Source organism: Mercenaria mercenaria, chromosome 9 (assembly GCF_021730395.1).
Source record: "Mercenaria mercenaria strain notata chromosome 9, MADL_Memer_1, whole genome shotgun sequence".
Lineage (NCBI taxonomy): Eukaryota > Metazoa > Mollusca > Bivalvia > Venerida > Veneridae > Mercenaria > Mercenaria mercenaria.
This window is the reverse complement of record NC_069369.1, coordinates 11840795-11867762: the sequence shown is the minus strand read 5'-3', so window position 1 is coordinate 11867762 and position 26968 is coordinate 11840795. Positions and strand designations below refer to the sequence as shown.

At 34.7% G+C, this 26968-nt stretch overlaps 2 protein-coding genes across 4 annotated transcripts; both read left to right on the top strand.

The window, feature by feature from the left end:
* Positions 1-1666: 1666 nt before the first annotated feature.
* On the top strand, positions 1667-15659 carry LOC123546466 (uncharacterized). Of its 3 annotated transcripts, XM_053550804.1 has the most exons (5): positions 1667-1725; positions 2053-2129; positions 10294-10383; positions 11046-11093; positions 12932-15659. In XM_053550804.1, exons 2-5 carry the CDS (start codon positions 2071-2073, stop codon positions 12963-12965), a joined length of 231 nt encoding a protein of 76 aa, XP_053406779.1. In that variant the 5' UTR covers positions 1667-1725; positions 2053-2070; the 3' UTR covers positions 12966-15659. The 3 variants fall into 3 exon arrangements, with proteins under 3 accessions (XP_053406779.1, XP_053406777.1, XP_053406778.1); XM_053550802.1 differs by lacking the exon at positions 12932-15659 and having other exon boundaries at positions 11046-12043; XM_053550803.1 differs by lacking the exons at positions 1667-1725; positions 12932-15659 and having other exon boundaries at positions 1898-2129; positions 11046-12043.
* On the top strand, positions 13566-26278 carry LOC128546124 (uncharacterized). The gene is made up of 4 exons (XM_053550402.1): positions 13566-13590; positions 21566-22228; positions 23651-24338; positions 24565-26278. Exons 1-4 carry the CDS (start codon positions 13566-13568, stop codon positions 26276-26278), a joined length of 3090 nt encoding a protein of 1029 aa, XP_053406377.1.
* The last annotated feature ends 690 nt before the right edge of the window (positions 26279-26968 follow it).

Genomic DNA, 26968 nt, shown 5'->3' with positions numbered 1-26968 from the left:
ACTAGGTCAAATCAAAAGAAAAGCTTGTTTACACTCCAGATGCCACATTTTTGCTGCTCCAATCTTCCCAAAACTTTGTCAGAATGTTTGTTTTCATGGAATCTTAGATGAGGTCTAATCTGGGTCATGTGGGGTCAAAAACTAGGTCACTAGGTCAAATCAAAGAAAATGCTTGTTTACACTCAAGAGACCACAAATTTGGTTCAATTCTAATGAAAATTGATCAGAATATTTGTCTCCATGAAATCACTAGGTCAAAAATGTTTACACTGTTATGGTGTGTTACTCAGGTGAGCGACCTAGGGCCATCTTGGCCCTCTTGTTTGCATAATTCTTTACACTACTTCACACAGTTCTAAGATTAAGTCACGAAAAAAAAAAAAAAAAAAAAAAAAAAAAAAAAAAACAAATGAAAAGAAAACAAACGCCGTGAGGACGTCGTCATTGTGTTGCTACGAAAAGCTGAACATTCCACTAGACTAGTTAAAGTATGTATTGTATCATAGCTAAGTGTTTTTTCTTAACAAATTTGGTGCAGGTAATTCGTATACACTGAATACAGGGTGCGGTAACTTAAAGTGTGCAGGTATTTGATACCCGCACGCTAGTTACCGCACTGTTGGGTAGGAAAGTATGCCAGCGTGTCTGGAACTGTAGACAGCGAAGTGTATTTTATTGATTTTCTGCTCTAGCATTGGTTTATTTTACCTGGGCTTTACACATTTGTAAAGCAAGGATATTAAGTACCCACTGAACTGGTGTATATGGCAATGTGAAACGCCTACAACTACCATAATTATATGGATGGCTATGATACAAAACAGAAAGAACATTAAAACTCTCGGGTAAACAATTTATACTCGGGGGCTACGCCCCCTCATACAAATCGTTTACCCTTGAGTTTCAATGCTCTTTCTATTACATATACCATCACCTCAGCGTAACAATTTTAATATATCTGTGAAATTGCACTTTTCATTACCTCTCTTGAACAGATTCAGTCAACCAGAATCCATTATTATTTTGCTTGTTTGTATTCTATGCTTCTGAATGACCTTTTTATAAATCCTTTTTATTAAAGACAATTACAAACCCTTTTACATATCAAGTTCGCTACATACATCCAAAGCTTGATGAGATCAATGTACATATATACAAATTATTCAATATTGTTAAATGCTGGACAAAGAATTTGTGTAAGAGTGAAAATAAATGTGTAACTCTTGTTTAGGCAAAGAATGTACAAAAACTGGCACACTCTTTTATTGAAACATTGCCTCTATACGTAGGATACCTATTAGTTAACAAATTTTCAGTCAATCGTTCATGTGAGGGTTCTTCTCATAGACTGCAGACAGAGGTCGGTCGCTAGACTAGATCATTAAGTATTCCAGTAAAGGAACAAATATGACATCTTTGCAATGTGTTAGACGATGAGTTTCAAGCGTTTTGAAATGTACGTTTTAGAACGGTTTGAGTGAGAAAACAATATATCCCATCAAAAATTCTTTTGTTAGGAGCACACGTGTACTATACTTTTGTTGTAAGGAATGAAATATGTATCTTATATTTTACTTTCCCTTTAAAAATATTCCAGCCAATACAAATACTGCTTTACTTGAATACCTGTAGTCATTCCTTAAAATAGAATTCAAAAGTCGATTATCCAGTCTGCTGCTCTTTTTGTTTCGTTTCGTTAAGGATCAACTCAAGACCGGAATATGTGTGAATATAAAATTAAATTAGTATTTTCAATAAGGGAATTTTAACATTCAATTTCTTGCAAACATTTTTTGACAGAGCTGTTTTTCAAGAATAATACATTTCTTTTAAGAAACATGAAGTGTCAATAAATGTTAAGTAGACAATTTATACTAACAAATTATAAAAGAAAAATATTTTCTTTCGTTAAAATGCTTGAATGTTATAGGCTTTCATTGATTATATCTAAAATAAGTGTTATGTCAGTTCAACGTAACAGCTTGCAAAGCGGCACGAGTAATTGTTATTTCTGTCGATTTTATTTTGTTTAATTTTTTTCTTTTCGTGCAGTATTAATGCCATAGACAGATGCATTCATGCAATGAATCTGGAAGGAGATATCAGACTAAGAGTGGTTTCACACAAAGGTAAGCATTATGAAAGTTGATCATACCAAATATGCTTTTTCAATAAAATAATGTCTTGGAAAAATTGCAAATTGCATTCACTGCAGTTATTTCAGTAACTGATGAACTAGAGTGTTTTAAATAACGACTCGGGTGTTTTGAATACCGCATTATTTCGGTTTCTTTAAACAACGAGCAAATACCAAGCTAGGCATATGATAAATTCTTTACTGATCGTGTGGTGGGGGTACTCCCCATCGATGAATCAGATATCATCGTGTTCCCACCATTTCTCTGCAAAACAAACGGGTTCTTTTTAGACAATATCATTTTTATTACATAATACTTCAACTGAAAAAGATTTAACAAATTAAAATGCCAGATCACATTGGCAGCCGTTTTGCTGATGGTCACTTACAGAATGCTCAGTTTAGCAAATACCCTTTATGTTGCTGAATAACATTGGTTTCGAGATAACTAAATTGGAAGGTCTTTCCTGTATGCGTTAATTTCCAAAAGAGCAGTTTTCATATACAGAACTATATATGAGCCGCGCCATGAGAAAACCAACATAGAGCCTTTGCGACCAGCATGGATCCAGACCAGCCTGCGCATCCGCGCAGTCTGGTCAGGCTCCATGCTGTTCGCTTTTAAAGCCTATTGGAATTGGAGAAACTGTTAGCGAACAGCATGGATCCTGACCAGACTGCACGGATGCGCAGGCTGGTCTGGATCCATGCTGGTCGCAAACCCACTATGTTGGTTTTCCCATGGCGCGGCTCATATGGTATAGCTCCTGTGTATCTCAGAAAACTCTGATATTAAGATTACCGTTCTGTATTCTTTTTGTCCTGCGTCCGTACATGAGTAAACCATTTCAAATCTAGAGCATCATTGGCAATATTAAGAATATACTAAAACTACATACTATGTATATGAAGCATGTATTCCCGAAATAAGAGTACTTTTCATCCAGTCAAATAGATAGATAGATAGATAGATAGATAGATCCTTTAGTTTTGAAAATTAGCAAATTTAAAATGTTTAATATATAAACCCGTATATATTGTTTGGCTTTATTATTTATGTCTTGGATATGAAGTCGTATCATTTCGAATAAAGAGCTTTCAAACATACATACACATGAACAGTGCTATAAAAATGTGATAATATTAAAAAAATAGTACATTTTTCGCATAGTGAAAAATATTCCAATAAAAATCGCGAATAACGCAAAAGAAAGAGAATATCATTGACGTCATGAAGATGTTAAATATTCAATAGATAGAGGATATTGCATCAGTGTCTTTTCACACCGAATATATCACTCAACGCGTTTAATAAATTCTGTGTGCAAAGACGCTAATGTAATATTCTTTTTATCACCTGTTACTATTTTCTGTTGAATTACTGCAATCCTATAGTCAAAGTTCATTCGACTAACGTCTACTATACTTAAACGATGTCGATGCAGCATGTTAGTACACTAGTGTAATATTAATTTTTTATGGCATTACTGAACTCCCACGATGTCAAACATGTGGAAAAAGTAGAATATCAATGACGTCACGAAGCCGTTCTTTGTGGTAAAATCTATTTAAATTAAGTCTTTAAAACAAGCAATTTATGATATGTTGTAAATACTATTGTCTGTACTAATTTGCATGTTTCTCTTGCTGTGTGTTAGGTTTAAAATTCTACACACTGATATTGTATACATAAATGCAGTGCAAATACTTTATTCAACTGTAAGACTGAAAGTTTTTCAGTTCTAGATGTGACATTTATTTTACCAGTGGACAGTGTGTATCACGTACAAACAGCAGCAGCAAGGCAAAGCGAAAACTCATAGGTTAAGTCATAATATTTTATTAACTGTCCATTTTTATAAGAACTTTTTAATCAACAAAAATTAATTTACAATAATTGTTTCAGTTCATGTGTTAATCCTTGACTACATACAACTGTATTTACTGTTGTTTTTGGTCAATGTACAAACGGTACAGAGTACCTGAAAATGATACAGTATAGATGGAAATATGACAGTATGTAATTGTTATATCAAGTACGGATGTAAGAATGTAATGGTTTATCGAAGAAACAAACATCGCATGATTTTAAAGTACATGTCATAAATTACTGGTGTGGCAGAAGCATTTGAAAATGTGTTTATATGTATTCTTCAGATTGATATTGCATTCTTTCTATAACCTTCATGAAACTGTTCATCAATGGGTTAGTTACCAAAATTATTTACTTTCTTTTCAATGATATAACTTCTCGTATCGGAAAACAAAGTCCTCATATTTTCATTTTGTTCAGTGTGGTTAATCGATGTTTGCTGTGGCCATGTCACTGAATACAGTGGTGGAAAAACCACTAAAACACTAGTGGGATTGGTTGACACTGATTAATTTACAAGCTGACTAAATGGTTAACGTTGAGTCTTACTTTCTTTCTGAAAATTAATACTGTATACTTGATTGTCTTAAAAAATATCAAACTCTGCAATAAAATGAATATATTCATTTGCACGTAATTTGAAACTAAATGTATCCTTGAATAATAACAAAATTGCAACAGCAGAATATTTATATGAAAATTATACACCAAAAACATATAAATTCTGCTACTAAATAATTGTTATTCTATTGAGATATGCCTTAGAATCATTAAAAAGGCTACAGGAAGGTGTCCCATTTAAGTATTCCGGTCCGTCTCGGCTGATCGGTATTACGACAAGACTTTTGTTTAAAAACAACGGAAAGGACCAAACTCTTTCGAATCCCATTATCGAGCAATTGCAAGTTCAATGGCAATGTATAAATGTTTCCTTCTTGCATAAGTGCTCTGTGGTATACCAGTATATGTTCTTCGCGGATCTGTCAGTCTCTGTTATGTTGAATATTATCATAATAAACGGGCCGCTGACTAGCTGTTGCAAAAACGCTAATATTGTTAGTATGATACTATAGGTTTAGAACTGTGTAACGTGTACAGTGTTTTTATTTGCAATAGTGTCCGAGCCCTAGAATTAAAAAGAATTGGAATTGTCCCGTAATACTGGATACTAAAATATTCCGAAAAAAAGAGTCCCCTATTTGATAAGAATGCCATTTTGTAAATAAATAAATAAATAAATAAATAAATAAAATTGCTGAGAGTTTCAAAAGGCGTTTCTCTTTTAGAAACACTTTATAGAAAGTCAGCAAAAAACCCACTATCATAATGTAAGTAATGTTACATAAAAATACAACATTCAGTACGCTCATTTTGAGAGGACTCCATTTATTGCAATCCAAAAAGTGTGAACCAAACATACTCCTGCTTGATATTCTGATCAACAAGGTGGTAAATGTATTTATCTGATATACTATTAGATTTAAATGAAGAGTTTTCAGTACAGTACAGTTACATATATACAAGGGGCCTCCGTGCCCGAGTGAAGAAGAGTAGAAAAAATGCATTTCCCTCTTGAATACACACATTAGTAATACCATCCTTTTAACTGATCAGTCGCCCCTAAACAGTAATAGCAGTTAGAATTGATCGTTATTTTGTAGTAAAGGAAGAAGAAATAACATGTCGGATCTAGAAAAAAGACAGTCGAAATGGATATTTCTTTAGAGTTCGTTGACACTTCCATGTCTCATATTCTATTCTTTATTATTTACGATATGGAGAAAATCAAGTATTAAAGTAAAATATTACATAGAATTAAAGCAAGCGTGAATCAATATAACAATTAAGTCAGCTTATAATGAATTAGTTTTAACCAATCCTTTTATTGGTTTTGTTCGCCGCGTCAAATGGCAATTAACCGAGCTGTACTTGTGACAATGAGAGGAATATGGGAGAATCTAACCTTTGATATAAGAAACCAGTAAATATGTACATTTTCAATCATTTCATAGTGTCATTTTGACTGAAAACTGGATGTTCAAATTAGATGAAATAGACATTTTTGTTTGTTCGGATGACCCGCCCCAATGTTGAACGAATACGGAAAAATGTTCGAACAATATACGATTTCAAACGCGAACTATTTTTCACACAACATCATCACCAGCCGAAAAAAGGGAACAGATATTACTTGATGTATCTTGATTTTGCAGTTACAGTTCAGTATGTCCAGATCATTCTGAATTTATGTTTAAAGTATGATGATTTTCAGATAGTACTATTCATCGAGTTGTAAAGGATGATGGGATAAGGTTTGAATTGAATGCAGCTACTTTACAAATACAAGTTCTAAAGACCCTTAACTTACATACATTTACAGTCACCATTTATAAAGATATGTAAATAAATTTGACTGTGCAGAGGTGTAATTACTTTTACCAAGCATACATTTTTGTATATATAAAGGAAAGGTAAAGGGTTAGAAAATATTTCCAATGTTCATTTTTGAAAAATGTCTATAACTTTTCAGATACTTTTATGATTTCAAATTAGTTTGACGGTCAAAACAATCCCCCTAAACAAGCTAAGGTAAGGAAAGCCCCAATTCTTAAGTGCATTCCAGTAGAATTGTAATATTGACTTTGTATGTACATTCTTTGTAGTAAAGTATGTTAAGTGTGATCTAAAGGTATCATCATCTGTTGGGTTCCCTGTCATATCAGGGCCCCATGTGGTTCTGGGACGATCTGTGTATGAAAAGAATTGGAACCACTGTCTTACCCTTGCATGATCATAAGAGGCGACTAATAGGGTCTTAACACTTGGTTTTAAAGAAACTCTGTGATTCCAGCAGGTATGCAAATTGTGATTCCATACCTCATGTTTTTATTTCGATGTAAATGAGATGTGGAACCAAAATTTGTAGTCCTGTTTGGCGCCATATAACCTATACTGTGTTGGTGCGCCGTAAAATCCAAATAAATAAATAAATAAATAAATTGTCATATCAGGGAATTATCTTTGCCCTGCGATACACAAAAATATCGTAGTGTTATCATTTTAAGAAAGTATTAGATTGTACATATAAAATTTATTAAGCTCCTATCAATAACCGGATTTGCAAATAGTGTAATAATTAAATTCGTCCAAGACAAAAACAGAGTTACGATACTGATCATATAGAATTTCTTGATGTAAACACTTATGAGTTAGGATAAAACATATATTATCGATGGTTGACTCGGTTTTACTGAGGTAATGAAATGTGTAATCATCCAGTCAGGCTTATTGTTGCAGCAACAAGAAAAACATTTCCTCCGTTAGGAATATGGTTGAAGAAGATTTCCCATATAGCTCACACTAAGAATTTCAGAAGGGACCGTCCATCGTATTCTGACTGTCCGTTTTGTTACTGTCTTGATCTTTGATTTGTTTTGTAACCCAACGAAAAACTGATGTTAACGTCACAACAGAACTACCATGGATACAAAAAACTTCAGAAATTATCTCTTTTGGAGATACCCATAACAAAACGCGGGCTTTAATGTTGGCCTTGATTTTCTATTTTGTATTCACATTTCATTACAGTAACGGAATATAACCACTGTTTAAGGGTGTGTATAATTCAACAATGGATAATTCAATCGGTTGTAACTGTTTCGGAGGTATGTTAAGTAAATATCTATTATCAAGTACATGGAACTCCCTTGCTGTCATTTACAGAGGTTTCTATTTAAGATCCTTAGTGACAGCATTAATTGAATATCACCTCGTACAAGTACAGTTCGGCTATGATCGCTCTTCACTAAACAGTAGAATTGGTTGAAACTAATTAACTTTTAAGCGGACCAAATTGTTATTCTTGACTCTTGCTGTGTTTCTATTAGGTTTTGTTCTTTTATACAACATTTGTTTTTATATTACGAACGAGCGCCAAATCAATCATAAAATCATGTACTGATTGCAATAGAGAACTTGAAACCACTGAAAGTTTATATAAAGATATATATTCAGTCACACTGAGTGTAATACAAAATTGTTACCCGACAGTTTGATAATAAGAAAAGAAATGTTACCTGTAAGAAAACATGTAGGTTGTTCATCATTTCAAAAGCTTCTCAAAATGCTTCTCTCATTGCGAAATAATGACTATGCACAAGAAGTCACATAATTATGCAGATATGTCAAAATACAACATTTTATTACTTTTGAGGGGACTCCATTTAGGTAGTCCAAAAGAGTCTGCAATCATTTGTGCAAGAATGTTCAAAGAGTCCTAAATTCTTGATTGCTGGGATCGATATATACAAATAGAAAGAAGAGATTATGTGACACTTCATGACACAGCTGAAGAAGTGTCATATACCTTGTTAATTACTCGAATATCTATATACAGGTGGTTGTTGACCTTTTTATTCAATGTGAAATACTCTGTGTGTGTTTGTCTCTAATATTTTGACCTGACTCTTATTGAATGATTTTTGTTTGATTGGATAAGTACTATATTTGTAACGCTGTCAACGATGTCCGTATCTGCAGACATTATATCGAAATATCAGTAACTTTACCATCCTATTTCATTAGGCAAGATACAGTTGCGTGCAAAGTTTATTTATTCAGTAAAAGGTTTGGTCCGTATCCAACAAATCTCACACATATTATCGACACTATATAACGTATAATTAATGCATGTCATTAATTAGTCATAATAATCTTATTATTACAAGTACAGCATTATCATTAGTGTGACGTCGTCAAATTGTTAAAAATGATGAAATTATTGGTGCAGTTTCTGATTTAATTATTGAAGTGGTCAAAATTGTATTCAGTCAGTTCTTTAACTTAATGATTTCTATCGCAAATAATCTTTTTCCAACACCAATACCAACACCAATACCAATCCCAAAGATTTTATTTACATTATACATTTTACAATGTCTATTACAATACAAAATATTATCTCAAGAGAGAAAACATGAAAATACATTCTCTGAAGAGTAAAATAATTATCTGTTTAGTTAACAATTGTCAAAGTATATTTTCTGGAGAGTATAATTGTAAAAGTGTGAAGAGGAATGAAACAAACACATGACAAAATGGTCAACATGTCTTTTATGATGGCTGTTCTGATTTTGTTTGCATAGTAAATATATTTTGAAAGGTTAAAAAGAAAAGGTTTTGGGGTAGGATTAATTAGTAGTCCGAATATTATCAGAGTAGGCCAAATACATAAATATGGTCTGAAGAATTTTTTTCTTAAATCTCTGTATTTAGGTCAAACTAATAGAAAATGAAACTCTGATACAGTTTGGTTCGTATAACATGATTTAAAGAGTTTTTTTTAGCTCGATGTGTGTTTTTCTATAAACAGATTAAGCCCAGAATTTAGAAAGTGACAGATTATAATTCCTGTCTTGTATACAATCAAGAAATTGTAACATTGAAATCTACTTCTGCCAAAACATAAATAGTAAAAAATGAACATTTCACACCGCTTGGCATTGATTCTGCTGGTATATGGGAAACGAACCACAGTATCCTTATGAAAACAGCGGAACGTACATCAATTTGTCTGTCGTTCACCAGTATCCTGATACTTTAAACGCACCTAATCTGAAATTGTTTCAAACGTGTGAGACAAACTGGTCTGATTACCAGAGAGGTACTTTTCTGTCAAGCAGTCTGCAAGATGATTCTTGTATAGACATACATGTCATAGTCTACTACCATAATTATTACGTATACAAGAAGAATAAAATCAAAGCCATTTACACTGTGGAACCTTATAAAACTTTATTCGATATAACTTGCTGGAGATGTGGCAACAAACCCAGGTTCTCCTAAATACCTGTGTGGCTATTGTGCAAGGCCGGTCGCGAAGAACCATAGAGCAGTGCTTTGTGAGGAATGTTATTATTGGTGTCATATTAAATATGCAGGCATTTCCCCAAATGAATACCAAGAACTGGCAAAATCAACAGACCCGTGGATATGCAATACTTGTAACTCTTTTCACGTCACAAATTATTTTTTAGCAATGAAAGCTTTCAATCCGTCACATCTCATGAATCGACATTGGAATCTAAGTTAGATGTGTTCGACACATTAAGTGATTTACATAAATACATCCGAACAAATTTCTGTGTGCCTTTTTGAACATAAATAGTTTGCGATACAAATTTGTCATATTAAAGAATTTTTGCAGAAAATACAGTTGACCTACTTTTTCTAAATTAAACCAAATTGGATGAAAGTTTTGTAGACACACAATTATCATTTTTAGAGAAATGACAGGAATGCACATGGTGGAGTTGTTGGAGCATACATACGGTCGGATCTGGCTGGTGACAGGAAACCAAAATTGGAGTTCAAGGTAATTGAATCAGTAGGAGTGGAAGTAATCATAGACAATTTAAAATGGTTTATTGCTGGACTGTATAGATAACCATCTACAAAGGATAGTCACTGTTATAATGACCTTTTTCAAACAATTGATCAGATCTCATTATGATCAATTTGTATTCATCGGAGATATGAATTATAATTATTTCAAATTGGTAGTTGAAAAATGTGTCATGTCATTTTGAGAGATGTATGTGAAATGTTTGACTTATCAAATATTGTAACTACCACTTGTTTCATTTCTTCCAATGATCCAAGTCTGCTGGATGTCATTCCCACAAATAATCCTGCACTGTGCTAAAATTTGGTAAATTTCAGCACTGATATCAGTTTCCAACTAAACCTCATTGTCCCAAATGCAAAAGCTAAGTGGATAAACTTTAGTTACTGTCCCCTTACTTGGAGTTTTACTAATGTAACAAATACAAAGAAGATTGAGAAAATCCAGGAACGTGCTCTAAGATTCATTTATGACGATTATACAAAAACTTATGAAGATCTGATACTGTCCGGTTTACCAACATTAAAATTAGAAGAATGAGAAAATATAGAATTAGAAACTTATAAAATATTACATAGTGAAGGCCCTAGTTACTTGCATGTTCTTGTCTATAACAAAAATTCTTCTTATAGTTTTAGATACCAGAATATAGTTGAAATTCCTCATCCAAAAACTGAGAGGTATGGTAAGCAAACATTTAGATATTCAGTTGCTAAGCTATGGAACTCTCTTCCGAACGAATATCAGCAAGCATCTTTCAGTCAGTTTAAAACGTTTATATCCAGTTGGAATGGTAAAAACTGCTCATGTCCAGCTTGCATCACATAATTTACATATTTATTTAAAAGAGTTCCTTGGCTGCAGGTAATGTCTAAAGCTTAATGTTGTGTTTCCATATACCAGTGTTTATCCTTCGTTTGCCACCCTAGTTGGTATTGATTTTACCTTAGTTGCTATTATGTTACCTTTGCTTTTTTTTTCTACCAGCTTAGTTCAACACTTTTGTTGCAATGTGCTAAGTGCTTTCTAAAATAATGCTTACTCAGCACTCTTATGGGTGCTATAGTTATATAATGTGCTCTTTATATGTTTTAACCATAGCTAAAACTGTTTAACTGTCTTTTGCTTGTATTTCATGTGCCTATGCTTGGATTTCAATACATTTAATCATGCATTTTATACTGTAACTATGTTTCTTATCCTATGTACAGGTATCAGATGGCTTTAAGTCGGTTTTAAAAGCTCTCAAGAGCTTATATTATATTGTTATTGTACCACCGACTTTGTAAATAAAATTGACTTGACTTGATATTGTTCGTGTTCGATCTTATGCTTATAGCTGCAATATGACTAAAGACGCAGTGAATTATTTACTACAGCATACCACGACTGATAGAGATATCACGAATTCGTTGTTTAATGGAAAAAAAAATTGCTTCTAAGCCCATGACTGTCATATATAACCAAAGCCATGCTCTTCTGGTATGTTTTACATAGGTAGCCCAGTGTTTTATTCTATAGGATATATTTTATCCGCATCGTTTTGTTAGCATTATGTATGCTTTAAAAACTATTGAAGAATCTTCCTCGGATATCATATTTTCCCAATATTTCATAATATTAATTTTCCGGAATACGCACATTGGTAGACGACCGAATGCTCCTAATAGGGCGGAACTATTTCCTGACTTATTTACGACTAGCACACGTCTTAAAATAATACGTGTACCGTTTCTTTGTCGGTTGCGTTATGTGTCCCCCAAATATTGAAGAAAAAATTAGGGCGGATCCTACTAACATGGGTTTGAGTCCGGCTTTCATTTTCAAACAGATTAACACCTAGTTTTGTAATGAATTTACGTTCTCTTACTTAACTTCGTATATGTAGAATCGACCGTTTCCGAAAATCATTGTTGTAGTTTTATTTTCACTTATATTCAAACCCCACCTGTTGCAATGATTATCTAAATAATATTTCATGTACATGGCTATGCAAGTTTTAATATGTGTAGTAACATTTAGCTCAGTTACGCTAGTCTGTACATAGAAAATGTGTCACTAATGGTTTATGCTCTGCTGTTACAATTTGATAGCAAGCCTTTGGAGATCACACAACTCAGGACAGCACCATAGTTGTGTAAGAACTCAAAATATATGAAATAGCAACATTATTATCGGCAAAATCTAGATGAGTATGTTTTAGTGTAGAATTCCAAGCAAGTGGCAAAAATAAATGCATGCTATCAACTATCATGCGATCTGCTATATATCGGCGAAAATATTGACATCAAAAATTACACTTAGAAGTATCATACATGTCAGCAGGCGTCAAAAATAACTGTTAAATCAGCTTAAAGATAAATAAGTGTAAACCCGCCGAACAACGAATAACAAGAATAACTAAAACAATTAGCTTTGAGTGGAGGAATTTGAATTTCGAGTATAATTTTAAAATGTTTCTCATGAAATCTGTTCGGCTTTATGGGATTGATTATTTTATCATTTGGTACTATTTCAGAGTTGCCACCCCTGTGACGAGACAGCGACAGTAAAAAGTTATCACGTATACCCGAAATGTCATATTATTTGGACTAGTCGAAGGCATGTCACTCACGACTGCCCATGCCTTAAATAATGCCTGGAGGGGCACCTGCCGCTTTTTCCCACATCACAATCTCCAAATGAGCAAAATGACAAATAAATCAAAATAAAGAAAAATACCACCAACAAAAATATAAAATCTGCTGAATGTCCGTAACCAAGAGAGGACCCTCGTGATCTTAACCATTTGTAAATTAAACGTATTTACTGTATGTCTTGATAGTGTATGCAGTGATAAACATAAGTAGAAACAATGAAATGTTTAATCCTTTGGAGAAACGGTAGTAGCAGTAGCAATTCCTGGAGGCGATAGATGCAAACCTTTTGGAGTTAAGGCAGTAGAAATGCCAAGCTCGTTCGAGTAAAGTTAGTTAAGGTGGTCAGTGCTGTTGCCTAAAGGTGGTAGAGATGGTCTCTTCTGTTGCCTAGAGGCACTTCAATTGCATAGAAGTAGTAGGAATTTTGTCTTCTATTAGAGTTAGTAGAGATGGACACCTCTATTGCGTAAAGTTAATAGAAATATTCTCCCCTTTGTGCAAAAGATATTAGCAATGCCCAGCTGTACAGAGGAAGGAGGTTAGAAATGACCGGCACTTTCAATTTAAGCAGTAGAGACAGTTAAGGCAAGATTTGCCCACCTCTCTGCCATTTTTTGACATGAAAGGGCATGAGATCTCGTCCAAAATAATCATTTTTAGTTCTGATATTTATTTTTATGACATAGAGGTATGGATAACGGCAATGTATATGATGTTATTTTTTTCATAGTGCGTATCCATTTCAGCACAAGCTGATATTGACTCACTTCCTGCGGAATTTGCTGTCATGTCGAACATATTTGATCTACCTTTTCACCGAAATACACTTTACCAATCCTCAGTGATGTACACAACAGCCAAAACGGAATTGTTACATTGATTTTCTAAAAATGGTAAAGCTATATATATATAGGGAAAATTGTTTGAACAAGTTAAAACAGATCGTATTTTACTGAATCTCTATCGCGAAAACAAGTTCCATATAAGAGTAATGTCAAGACAAACCTACTGACTAAAAATTATTCAAATGCAATGAGTTACATATATACCAACTTAACACTTTATTACTCCCGGAGAGAATACTCATTTACACCTACAGATATTATACATTAATTTTATTCTTCACCCCGATTGAAAATATTAGTGGTAATGATTATTTTTAACGTACGCAGACCTAAAAATGATAAAAACTTCGCAGTAGTTGTAAGAAGGGTTGGCTACAATTAATTACTTTATAAACTGACATATATATCTATAGATTTCGATTCTTGTTTTCCTTCTTTATTATGTTAAGCATAAGACTATAAAAAGAAATGTTGCTAATTATAAATTGAAACTAAAAATATATAACATGCATAAATTGCCTAAGTCTTATTTTAAAGAGGAAAACTGCTACGACAAATAAATGTTAATGAATTGCGTTTTTTCTCAAAACGATGCAAAGGAAAGCATTAGATGGACGTTTTTTCTCCAAAATAATAACTTTTCAACAAGAACCTTGCAAAGCGACGACATCTTTGATTTTTTGTCTTTGTGAAACTTAAATTTATTTGCTACTTGTAATTACATTAGAAACCAATCTGCAATAATTAACGACACATCACCAAAAGAAAAATTTTAGCAATTGACATCTTATCTAAAAAAGCAATGGAAACGGACATTTCCAGAGCTTATGTAGAGTTTTATCATGGCATGGTCAGGCATTGAAAAGAACAGGTATAGGTCTTGATTCCCAGTATCAGTAGACTCCTTAGAACATCACATAGCAGGTATTTTGTCCGCCTGCCTGCTGCCCGGAAACAAGGCTAGGAAATACTTTGACGACCTCTTCTAGGAGGCAGTGCTGGTGTTATACATAAAACTTGCGTCTGTTAAAGTAAAAGTGTATCATTTCCAAATGTACAAGCAACCTGAAAGACATTTATAAATAATTAGGTTACATCAAGTGGTTGGATGCAAGTGGAGGAAATTGTTTATCAAAGATAAAGATCTATCCCATAAATTTCAATTACATTTCATATACTGGTGTGAAATGAGAGTTACTGATCTAGTGTCAAACTACTTCACATACTTTTTAATGTTTTCGTTACAAAGTTTCCGTATTCATTGGAAGAATACTCTTCACACGGACGAGTAACATCAACAAATCTACTAAGTCTATTTTATATAACAATCAAGTTTACTGTCCGTGAGGAAACAATGATAAATTTCATATGTACGGTATATTGTTCTGGGGTATAGACAAGTTTGGAGAGCACCAACACCCCAGAACGGCAAATTCTTGACTTGGCATGCTGGCGCCCCTGCGAACGACACATATTGCATTTATCGTGTTGGTGCTCTCACTAGCTGTTACGGCATGTTGGCTCTCTTCGAACGCGCCAACATGCCGCAAAAAAAGATATGGTAATATCCTCATTTTCACTGGTACTTTATTATTATTTATCGTAGAACATTTCACTAGGAAAACTCAGTAGCAGGATTGGTTGAAACAAATCAATCTATAAGACAGCTAAATGATTAAATTATTTCTATCTAATAACTTGTGGTTTTTCATTTGATAATGTTTTCCTTAAAAGAGTCAATTTTGTAACAAGATATTAATTTTAACAGAAAAATGAATTGATACTACAAAAAATTATTCAGAGTTTTTTTCAAAAAATACGTCAACATGAGATGAATATTAAAAGAAATGTAACATGTATTAAATAGTTGCATGCGAAGTGAAATGTTGATTTTGTTCTCCATTTCAATGGACTCATTTAGAAACATTGTTTTATTACTTAGAAGGAAAATTACGCACAAAAGATTGACAGATCGGCTTTTGAAAAGCGCATTGCATCATTTTAAAAGAACGGATCACTTGAGAGAATATGGCTTGACTGTGGATGTGTCAGTATGCTTTCTAATTACTTACATATCTCCATGCAGAGGGTTGATGACTTATTATATTTATAACATTTATAACAGGATGTAAGTGTCATCACATGATGTTGAATTTACATTTACAGAAATTTGTTGATTTGTTGTTGTGTGTTGCAATTTTCAGTTGCACTAGCGTGATAAGATAGAATAGTTTCAGCAGTGTTTCAAACATACCAATCCCTAATGATTCACTCAGTAACCGCATTGGAAAATTGTACACGGATCCTTACAATGATAGAGATTATACGAAATAGACTTGAATGATTCTCAGTAAACAAAGTCTATAAAAGCCATTTCAAGAAAACTTTATGGCTTAAACATGAAGAAATACGCATGAACAAAAAAAAAAAAAAAAAAATCTAACCAAACGTTTTGTAGGAAGGGACTATGACCATACTGTTTCTTTAGTGTTGCAATCCTTTTACAGCTGGTCACAACGCTCTCCTCTGCTTCTGCAATAATTTCCTTTTAATATACGAAATTATTTTGAAATAGAAGCCATCTTTGAAAAGTATAAACAAGTTATATGATCAGCTGTTGATGCTGAAAACATACGTAAAGTTTTAAATCATTCAGCCTGGTAGTATCTGAGAAATCTGCTTACATGCAAACTTTTAACCAAACAGTCTATTAAAAGAATTGGGCATAATTTTATTTAAAATAAGCTTTCATCACAATCGAGCTAAAATGAATTACTATAAACTAAACTAAACTCGTTGAATAGATTCAATATGAAAGGGCACTCATGTAATATCCTCTATTTATCACTTTTGTTTATATACAGTTGAAATCCGTATAAGACATCTGCTACTGAGGTTATTGTTCTGGCAACTAGTAAGTCATTAAGGATGATGAAATTAGTGGCGTCATGAGCCATAAGCTCTTCCTTCTTTCTAATTTTCACTTTATTTTGAGAAATATTTTCGTTCCTTTCATGACTTTGCCGATAATATGAGCCATCTTTTTGAACCGACAAGCACCAGTAGTTATGTTTAATGGTCTATATCTACTTTTAAAACGAAAATTGCTAAGGCAAAAGGAAGACAGATGTACAAACGCACTGCACTGAAGTATTGTATTATGTGTTTACTGAACTGAAATACCTATTTTACAATGTTTTCCAATAAGATTATCACTGTTCAAAAATGAAACTATAAACGTAAGGACTCCTGAAATCGCCAGTGTTTAATTTGCATTTAGATATGATCTTAAATTTCATTAGAAGTGCAATATTGACTTATCAAAAGCTACTTAATCACGCTTAATAAAACTGTTTTTCCCAAACAAATTCGCTATTTTCGAAGACAGCGATAAAATACACATTCAAACGGTTTCATACTTTTTAACCTAGCATAAAGAAAAAATGTCCGCATTCCTTATTTTTGTAGAATACTGAAACTAACTCATTTAGAGAAGATACGTTCGCCTGCTTGTTGTCTGAAAACAATACATATAAAATTATATGTACATTCAACCTTGCTTGAGAGACCAAGTCTATTGGGAGGTCACTTGCACTGATAGAACAACTATTGTCAGCCCACTTGTGTTAAGAGACCATTGTCTTCCATTCTTATGCACATACTTTCAAAAACAAACTAAAAGTTTAGTCGTTAAAGAACTTCTAAACATGCATGAAACCGACGTCTATTTAGGTTACCACAGCATGAAAGAAATGGTTTGGCCCTAAGTGTATAATTATATTTAAGTTTAAAGTTTATTCATCATATCACATCAATGTCCGTCGCGGAGGAATTGATTTATCGTAACAAAGCCACATCTCGTATACCCGGTACATGTATTCAACTACATTTCTTTGTCTAACTTATTGCATTTAAAAATGGGTTGGAAAAAGGGATGAGTCACCATAACAAACTTAATTTATTTCATTTTACAACTACGTTTTTCCAGTTTATGTGAAATCTATTTCATTTCAGAGTGCAACATCCTCTACAGTTCGATTCTTGTTCTTTTCACTGATTTCATTCAGCGATAAAAAAGCTACTAATAGGACTGGTTGAAACTAAATAATTTATAAGCTAACTAAATGGTTAGAGCGCTCTATTTCTGACTCTTCTTCATATTATGAAAAAGCATAAAAGTGAAACAGGTTTTTTTATTCATTAAAGAAAAGTCTACGAAGTTAAAAAATGATAACACTTAAACTGTTTGTTGAAAGCTGATCTAAAATATATGAATATAATTCCTTTACATTAAAATGTGATTAATTATGTAACACTTATAGATTATTCACAAATGAAACTTTTAAATTCATTATTAGTCGCCAGTACAACGCTAGAGATAGTGACTTAGTTATTGGAGTGTCGTTACTTGCATATCTACAAAGACAATTATTCAATGTTTTGATCTATTCAGGTTTGAGCAGAAAGACTCATACATGCACACTGACAGCGAGTCTTGACGTAACCTGATTTTCTAGCCGATATGTATTAAGTTGAATTCACATTTTAAAAAAAACGAAAAAAAAAATCATTTTGCTGAAATATCAATCACTTCACATAACGCGTTGTTACTTCGCAGTTTATTAGACTGGAAAATTACACCCATTAGTCATCGGGACTATTTTAAGCAAGTAAGTAATGATCTATATTACTACATACTCAATTATAAACTCCGTTAAGTTACAGTGGAACTAGTCCAACTCGTGACGTAATTATCACTTTCATTTCATTTCAGTCTGATATTAATACGTCCAACTCAGCCACGTCCGAACACAGGCGTAACAATAAGTGATTAAAATATGAACATAAATTATAAGCTTCACAGTATGAAAAACGAAAGAAATATTTTAATTTGCTGTATGTAATACATTTATCTCGTGAACAGAAACGTTATTTGACATGTTCTGCTTAAAAAACTATAGACAAACAACTATCAAATATATGCATGAACGTACAGCATTTAGCACAGTGTGAAGTCGTACTCGATTTGTTCACCGAAGTTTATTCCGGGTGTGCGTGAAGGAACAAGCACATGAACATATATATGAATAGATCTCTCCCAATATCTGTTTTGTTTTCAAATTTTGTAATTTAACTTTAGATCGTAGTAAATGTACAAATAATATTGCGCTAATACATTTAGAATTAGCCCGAGACGTTGTGCTCATCCGGTACCTGACTATGAATGAAATGTGCCAATAGTGACGTAATAAAGCTGTGACGTCAGCAATGGGGAAAAACAAAGGCTGTGACTAAATACAGAGTTGGTGCACCTGTGATATATTACAGACTCCGGTATATACCGGATTAACTAAATTTGAAAGAAAATATCTTAAATGTATATATTTTGTAACCATGGTGTTACTAACCCTAACCTCTAGTCAGTATATTATGCATTTGATACTCTAAATGCGTGCGGACATGCAAAAATATGAGTAATTTTGCCGTGCGCTCCAATGGATAATAATTCCGCGCAGGCGCAGAACGGCTGCACCAACTCTGCAATGAGAAACATTAAAAAAACAAATCGATAATGTAGGTCAGCGGGTGACTTTCAGGTACTACGAAGTGCTCATGAGATGACATAGATCTATCTTGTTTTACATAAGACAAGCACAAGAATAAATATGCTATTCAGAAATATTTTTCTTTTCGCCATTAAATCATTATTATGCTTGCAATCATGTCTGAAAGACTGAAGAACCTCGATCACGCCGATTTAAAATAGTCATTGCTTGTGACTCTGTGGACGGACCGTTAGGGGAGGTAACTAGAGTCACGCATTGGAACGAGGGAAGAGGGTGTTTTTTGCGCATGCTCACCGTCAACACATGAAGGCCTGACATTGGGTCACTTTTCATTACTGGATCCGGAATGACTGTTGCAACATTTTTGGGAAAGTTTCAATATAATTCTATGAAGACATTTTTGGAAATGACAGTGGTCGAATTTATCATCAGTCAACGTTCGTACAGTCCCAATTTTTGCATACCCCTTTCAGGGCCTCACTTCGTGGGAGTTTGCTTACTAAATATAAATTAAAATTATGTAAAGTTTTCAGCAAATGTTAAGCTTTAATTTGATACCACCCATTGATAACAATTTGCAGAAATAAAAAGGTTACAGGTAAAAAACCTCATTTTCTGTTCGGGTTTATCATCAGTGCCAGTATTGAGTTCAAATTTCACATATCGGGTGCGTGACGTCATATGACGTCGGTTTGATGCATGTTTAGATGTTCTTTAACGACTAAACTTTTAGTTTGTTTTAATCAGGCTAAATAACAAATTTAATCATCTTTATAAGAACTCGTGCCTATTTCACGATACAAAACCAATAACCTATAATAATTCTACTTTACTATAAATAGGAACAACAAAATCATTGAAACCCGTCATAACCTCCACAGTTGACACAGCTACCATGATAGTTCTAGGCAACTGGAACATCCGTCCACCTGACCTCCACGTTATATTACAGCTGAGATCTCTGACAGATTTTTAGACTTGTGGGTGACATCGATGAAACTGATACTTTATCAGCACGGAAAAGTACAATGGAAATATGAGATGAAAATAAGGTGTGTGTATACATGATAAAAATGGTCAGTTAATGTGTGGGGGTGTAATGTCACACCTGACAAGTACAAAGTGTATATTAAACCTAGCCACAGTAAAATATATAGGCTAATATAGGTTTCTCTAATAAGAGTCTTGCTTAAAAGTTCATACACAGTGTTAGAAACATAAATGTAGTTTCTAATATTTGTTGTATCTGACGCTATTTATTTGACGTCTGTTTGGCGTCTTCAGCCACGCGATAATTTGCGGCGTTCATTGACGTCAACGTTATAGTTGTTTATACTTCCGCCCAGACTTTGAAACGTTAACTGAACTGATCGTTAACTGTGGACATAAGTTATTCTGATGAGACTTAATGAGTAAGAGACCAAATTCGGTAACTAAATACTGTTAATTTATTCAAAGCGTAATTATTGAACTCAAAGTTATGATATTGAATTTGTTAAATAACATAAAATGAATATATAGACTTTAATTTTAATTTTCTGCATGATTGGATAATGCAAGTTTTGTTGATGTGAAATATGTTTAAAAGTACATCTGTTGTTTATATGAGTATATGTATAATTGGTGAGCGTTGTATGAATGTTGTTTGTATGTTTGTATTTGCAGAGAATCGCTATAACTAGAGAAATAAAAGAGTAAAGGCGCATCTCTCGTTTAGTCACTGAGTTGATCCAAGTCCCAGAACAATTCTCGAATCGTTGAATAATCGAATGCTCGAATCCAGCGGTTGATGTAGATCCACTGAAGAAAAAGTGACGATACCATTGGATACAAGATGACAGACTCTGAAAATAAAACCTTTCAAGGACTTAAGCGGTCAAGGTCAGCACAATGTGCGCAACTGACGAAACTGTATAAGGAGTTGGAGCAATACATGATTTCTCATGATAATGATGATCTTGTTGAAACTTGTATGTGAAACTGTGCGACAAATTCAACGCTTTCAAGAACATACATTTAGAGTGCCTAGACTTATGTGACGAACCCGCCGATTGTGAAAATCTAGAACAATCCTATGAGTGTTATCATAATAATTTCACAGAGTTTCAGGAAAGATATGAACAATGGAAATCATCGAACCAGTATAATGAAAATGACGAAATTTCTAGCAATGCGTCATCAACGTGTAAAACGAAACTTGCGAGTTCCAAAGCTAAACGTTTGATTGCTGAGCAAAAGTTAAATTCTCTTAGAAAAAAACACGAGCTTGAACTGGCGCGCAGAGAAATAGAAATTAAACAACAAGAACTTGAATATCAGTGTGAATTAGAGCAAGCGCGTATTGAAGAATCGGTCTGGCACGAGGCATTGGAGGAAGAAATTGGTGAGCACGTGCAAGATTCGTCATATGTGAAGCAGACGACAGTAAATGATTTCACTTCCGGTCATGAACAGTCTGATAAGAACACAAGAAGTGCACACGACGATTGTGTAATTATAAATACACCTAACAACACTCATTTGGTAACGGAGCAACATAAGAATGGATCAATGAGTCAGAACGCGCATCCATCTGAGAATGTAGTCACGAGCGTTTTGAGAAATACAGACACTAACGTTTTGAGAAATACAGACACTAACGTTTTGAGAAATACAGACACTAGCATAGAATCAGCTTTTCAGTTGCTGGCAAATACGTTACAAGAAGGATTCAACTTACCAAAGCCGGAGCTCCTGAGATTCAGCGGTTCAACATTGGAATACTGTAGGGTTAACGCACGTTTTTTTGTGTAACAACATCTGCAGAATTCCAAGGGATTGGTTGGTGCACGAGCCCGTAGGGCGAGTGCACCAACATAGCCCGAGGGATTCTGCAGATGTTGTTTCACGAAACAAACGTGTGTTATCGCTATTCTTGCACAAAAACACAACTTAAGTGCTGGAAATATCGAAAAAAAACAAGACTATTCAGCTGACATTAGCCGATCGAAGTCGGCCGTTTCAGGTTGTTATGGACACATGTTTTATTTATGCATTTCCAGGGCATACAGAAACAGTGCATATTTTATACATGTCGAACGGACATTCTTGTTGTGGTAATTTCTTTAATATCAAATATATGTAAAATAAGCATGACTCCCCCCTTTTCCGATATATCGGTAGGAACTTTAGCTTTAGAGGCTCGGAATTATGAGAAAAGCGCATACACGGCATCCTGTCTTTACACAATGTGCAGGTGAGGTGCCGACAGAACACAATTCTGCTTGGTTTAAATAAATAGTCTGTCCCTTACGCTTTTAAATGTAAATATTATCGTTTTATAGAAACTGGTATCGATACCTATATTCTTCATGTCGTTAAAAATGAAATCTCTAGGCCTATAACTAGAAAATTTTGCTTTGCACCCCACCCCATCGCGATCAAAGTTTGATAAACACAAAAATTTGAATTTTTCCAACATTGATATGATCAACTTAGATTGGATTTATAAACTCAAACATGGTTGGTGAGATCTACAAATAAATTGAAAAATATATAATAAATACCTTCTGTTCATCAAATGTTCATTAACTATGGAAAAATCCTTCAAACTTTACGCTTCGTCGTGTTTATGCTTTACATTACACACCATCACTAGACTGCATAGATGTGTAAAGTAGACACAAACATTTTTTAAAAGTTTTAGTGTAAGATTTAAAGTTAGCATGTCAACTTTCTCGACTCAAATTAATTTGGAAAACGAAATTGTATTTTTGTAAATGTTGTTTGCCTATCATTTTCAGGGATTAAATCGCGGCGTGTAAACTTACTTCGAGTCAAATACGCGTAATAATACAATAATAAGGAACGTCAATTCAGTCGCGTATCAAGAGAGGTAGCGCTTATTACAAGTTAAAGTAAAGTTAGGTTGAAAAATGATATTTTTAATAAAAATGCAGATGAAAAGATTTCATAAATCTCGGACCTTTCGACTTCGGCCAAATTTGATCCGGGATCCATAATTTGCTTACGTTAGACCCGCAACAGCATATTCAAAACGTTCACCAACAGCGCGTGCTCACGAGAATCTCCTTGTTTGTACACGTTTTTTTCCCTGTTTGTGCATGCCCGAAATCGGCAAAAAACAAAGGTTTTATGCAAGAATGCAAATTTGTGAATAACTTTGAAACAAACATTGACTGTAAAGTTCGTGACGACAGGTTACGACTTAGTTACTTGATACAATACTGTGACGGAGAGGCAAAGAGTGCAATAGAAGACTGTGTATTACTGAGTCCAAGTGAAGGTTATAAGCGAGCAAGAGACATTTTGTACTCACGGTACGGTAGGCCACATAACATTGCTAGAACTTATGTAGATAAAATTGTTAATGGTCATTCCTTAAAGGCGTCTGACACTAATGGTCTTTCAGATTTAGCACTTGAGATGAGAAAATGTGAAATTACTTTGTCTCAGTTAGGATTTAAGTCAGACATAGATAACACAGACAACTTACGTCGCATTGTTAGACGTTTGCCTATGCACGTCCGCGGTAAATGGGTAGATATTGCACACTCAATTACTGAGTCTGGTAGGGAACCGGGCTTTTCAGATCTAGTGAAATTTGTAGAAGAAAAGGCTCGAATCGCCACTTCCCTATATGGCCTTGACCTTGCAAATGAGAAGAGTCATGGTAAGATTGTTGAAGATCGAACCTTTAAGTCAAAGCCAAGTCCTGCACCTCGTAGAAATAATGCTGTCAGTTTTGCTACGAATAGTGCAGTAAACAATTTTATGTATAAGCCGTCACGTAAGTGCTATTGTTGTTCAGGTAGTTGTAAAGATTTAGCTTCATGTACGAAATTTACAGCCATGAATTTAAATGACAGGGAACAGTTTGTAAAAAAGAACAGACTTTGTTTCAATTGTTTAAAGGGCAAACATTTTTCTAACGTTTGTAGAAAACCTACTGGGTGCAATGTAACAGAATGTAAATCTAGACACCACTTTCTTTTACATAGTTGGGTAGATAGACACAGATCAACAATTTGTCGTAAATTGCGCAACTAAAAGCGGATCTTATGTGAAGAACTGTTTAGGTATAATACCTGTACTTGTAAGATGTAAAAGTGGGACGTACTGCAAGACTTATGCTCTGCTTGACGAGGGAGCTGACCAAACATTATGTGATGAACGCTTGTTGAAAACGCTGAACCTACCCTCCAAAGCTGTGACGTTCAAGATGTCTACAGCAAGCTCTTCCGGTATTATCTTCGAAGGACAGGAAGTTGAGCTGCACGTGCAACCGGCGTCAGGTGGTAACGACGTTACGTTGAGAAAAGTTTGGTCAGTGAAATCTCTTCCAGTATCAACTAGATCTGCTGCGAAAAACGCTGACATCCGAGATCTACCATATTTATCTAAGATAGAAACTCCTGAAATCGACTCTAGCTTTGTGATACTTCTTATTGGAACAGATGCACCACAGGCACATATACCCTTAGAAGTGCGTTCAGGCCGCCATGATCAACCCTACGCCATTAAAACTCAACTAGGCTGGGCAGTGCGTGGACCTGTTACAGACACTACAACACAGAAATCAGCTAATGTAAATTTTCAGCAGTCAGCTGATGTATTGTTACAACAACAACTTGAGAAAATGTGGACTACGGACTTTGATGACAAAGTGAAAGTAGAAAGAAATTCAATGTCTCTAGAAGACAAGAAAGCTTTAAACACTATGAACTCTTCGTTGAGATATGAAAATGGACATTACAAACTGAAATTACCATGGCGTGACGAGAAAGCAGTAATGCCTAACAACTTGACTCTTGCGCATGCGCGACTCGAACATTTGAAGAGGAAGTTAGCACGAGATCAAGAGTTGCATAAAATGTACACAGCATCAGTAACTGACTATATCCAGAAAGGACATGCACAGGAGGTAACACACTTTGAATCTGATAGTAACCGCGTGTGGTACTTACCCCATCATCCTGTGACGAATCCTAATAAGCCCGGAAAAGTGAGAGTTGTATTTGACTGTGCCGCCAAATACAAAGGAATTTCCCTTAATAGTCAACTTCTACAAGGACCCGACTTTATGAACAGCTTGGTTGGCGTTTTAATCAGATTTCGTCAAGAGCCCGTTGCTATAGCAGCCGACATCGAGGCTATGTTTCATCAGGTCCGTGTCGAAGATTTAGATTGTGATGCCCTACGGTTTCTATGGTGGCCTGAAGGGGACATGACTCAACAACCTAGATGCTATAAGATGCTGGTACACCTATTTGGCGCGACCTCATCCCCAAGTTGCACAGCATATGCATTAATACGAACAGCGTCGGATAACGCACATATGTATAAACCAGAGGTAGTCAACACCGTTAAAAGGAACTTTTACGTTGACGACTGCTTAAAATCAGTTTCTTCTGATGAGAAAGCAATCGAGTTAGCCGCAGACTTACAGTCATTGTTAAGGAGAGGAGGATTTCGTCTGACGAAATGGCTTAGCAATAAGAGAGATGTCGTTGAATCTATCCCAGAGTCAGAACGAGCGCCATCTATAATGAATCTTAGCAAGAGTGACAGTTTGCCAGTAGATCGTGCCCTCGGTGTTCAGTGGAATGTAGAAAAAGATGAACTCAAATTTAAAGTGAAAGTAAGTGAAAAACCAATAACAAGACGCGGCATCCTTTCCATCGTCAGTTCCATATTTGATCCCCTTGGACTTGTAGCACCAGTAACTCTACGTGCAAAGGCTATAGTACAAAACCTATGTAGACAGAAGCTTTCATGGGACGATCCTATCCCTGAAAAAGATACGTACGAGTAGAAACAATGGTTAGATACTCTTCCATATTTAGAATCTGTCTCTGTGAGAAGATGTTTTAAACCACAGGACTTTGTAACCTTAAATAATGCCCAGTTACATGTATTCTGCGACGGTTCTCAACTTGGTTACGGCGCATGCGTGTACTTGAGATTAAAAGATGAAAAGAACCTGATTTCATGCTCTCTGGTTGCTGGAAAATCACGACTAGCGCCAATAAAACAGACATCTATTCCAAGACTTTAACTTTCAGGAGCAGTTGTCGCTTCCCGGCTTTATACGCTAGTAGCAGACGAACTAGAAATAAACATTGACAGTGTGACATTCTGGACAGATTCTATGATTGTCCTTGGATATATTAAAAACGAAACCCGGAGATTCAAAACCTTTGTTGGAAATAGGGTAAGTGAAATTCATGATGTGACGTCACGAGACCAATGGAGACACGTAGATACGGCTTCCAATCCAGCAGACGTCGCTTCTAGAGGAATGCATGCTAGTGATTTTAAGACAATGAAATTTTGGATGCATGGACCTGAATTCCTTCAAAAAGATGAAAGCCATTGCCCAGCCACCTAACTAAACCTGAATTAGACGACGACGACACTGAGCTGAAAAAAGAGGTTGTCGTCAACACAACTAGTGCAGTTGAATCCATTGAAAGTATAATAGATAGATACTCCAGTTGGACGA

Excerpts from the sequence above, each read along its gene's own strand:
- LOC123546466 (XM_053550802.1), top strand. The coding sequence starts at position 2,071 with ATGCATTCATGCAATGAATCTGGAAGGAGATATCAGACTAAGAGTGGT. Across the intron at positions 2,130-10,293 it reads AAGAGTGGTTTCACACAAAG|AGAAATGACAGGAATGCACA; the intron begins GTAAGCATTATG and ends TATCATTTTTAG. Across the intron at positions 10,384-11,045 it reads AACCAAAATTGGAGTTCAAG|TTTTAGATACCAGAATATAG; the intron begins GTAATTGAATCA and ends TTCTTCTTATAG.
- LOC128546124 (XM_053550402.1), top strand. The coding sequence starts at position 13,566 with ATGCCCAGCTGTACAGAGGAAGGAG. Across the intron at positions 22,229-23,650 it reads CGGTTCAACATTGGAATACT|TTCGTGACGACAGGTTACGA; the intron begins GTAGGGTTAACG and ends TTGACTGTAAAG. Across the intron at positions 24,339-24,564 it reads AATTTAAATGACAGGGAACA|ATGTAAAAGTGGGACGTACT; the intron begins GTTTGTAAAAAA and ends TGTACTTGTAAG.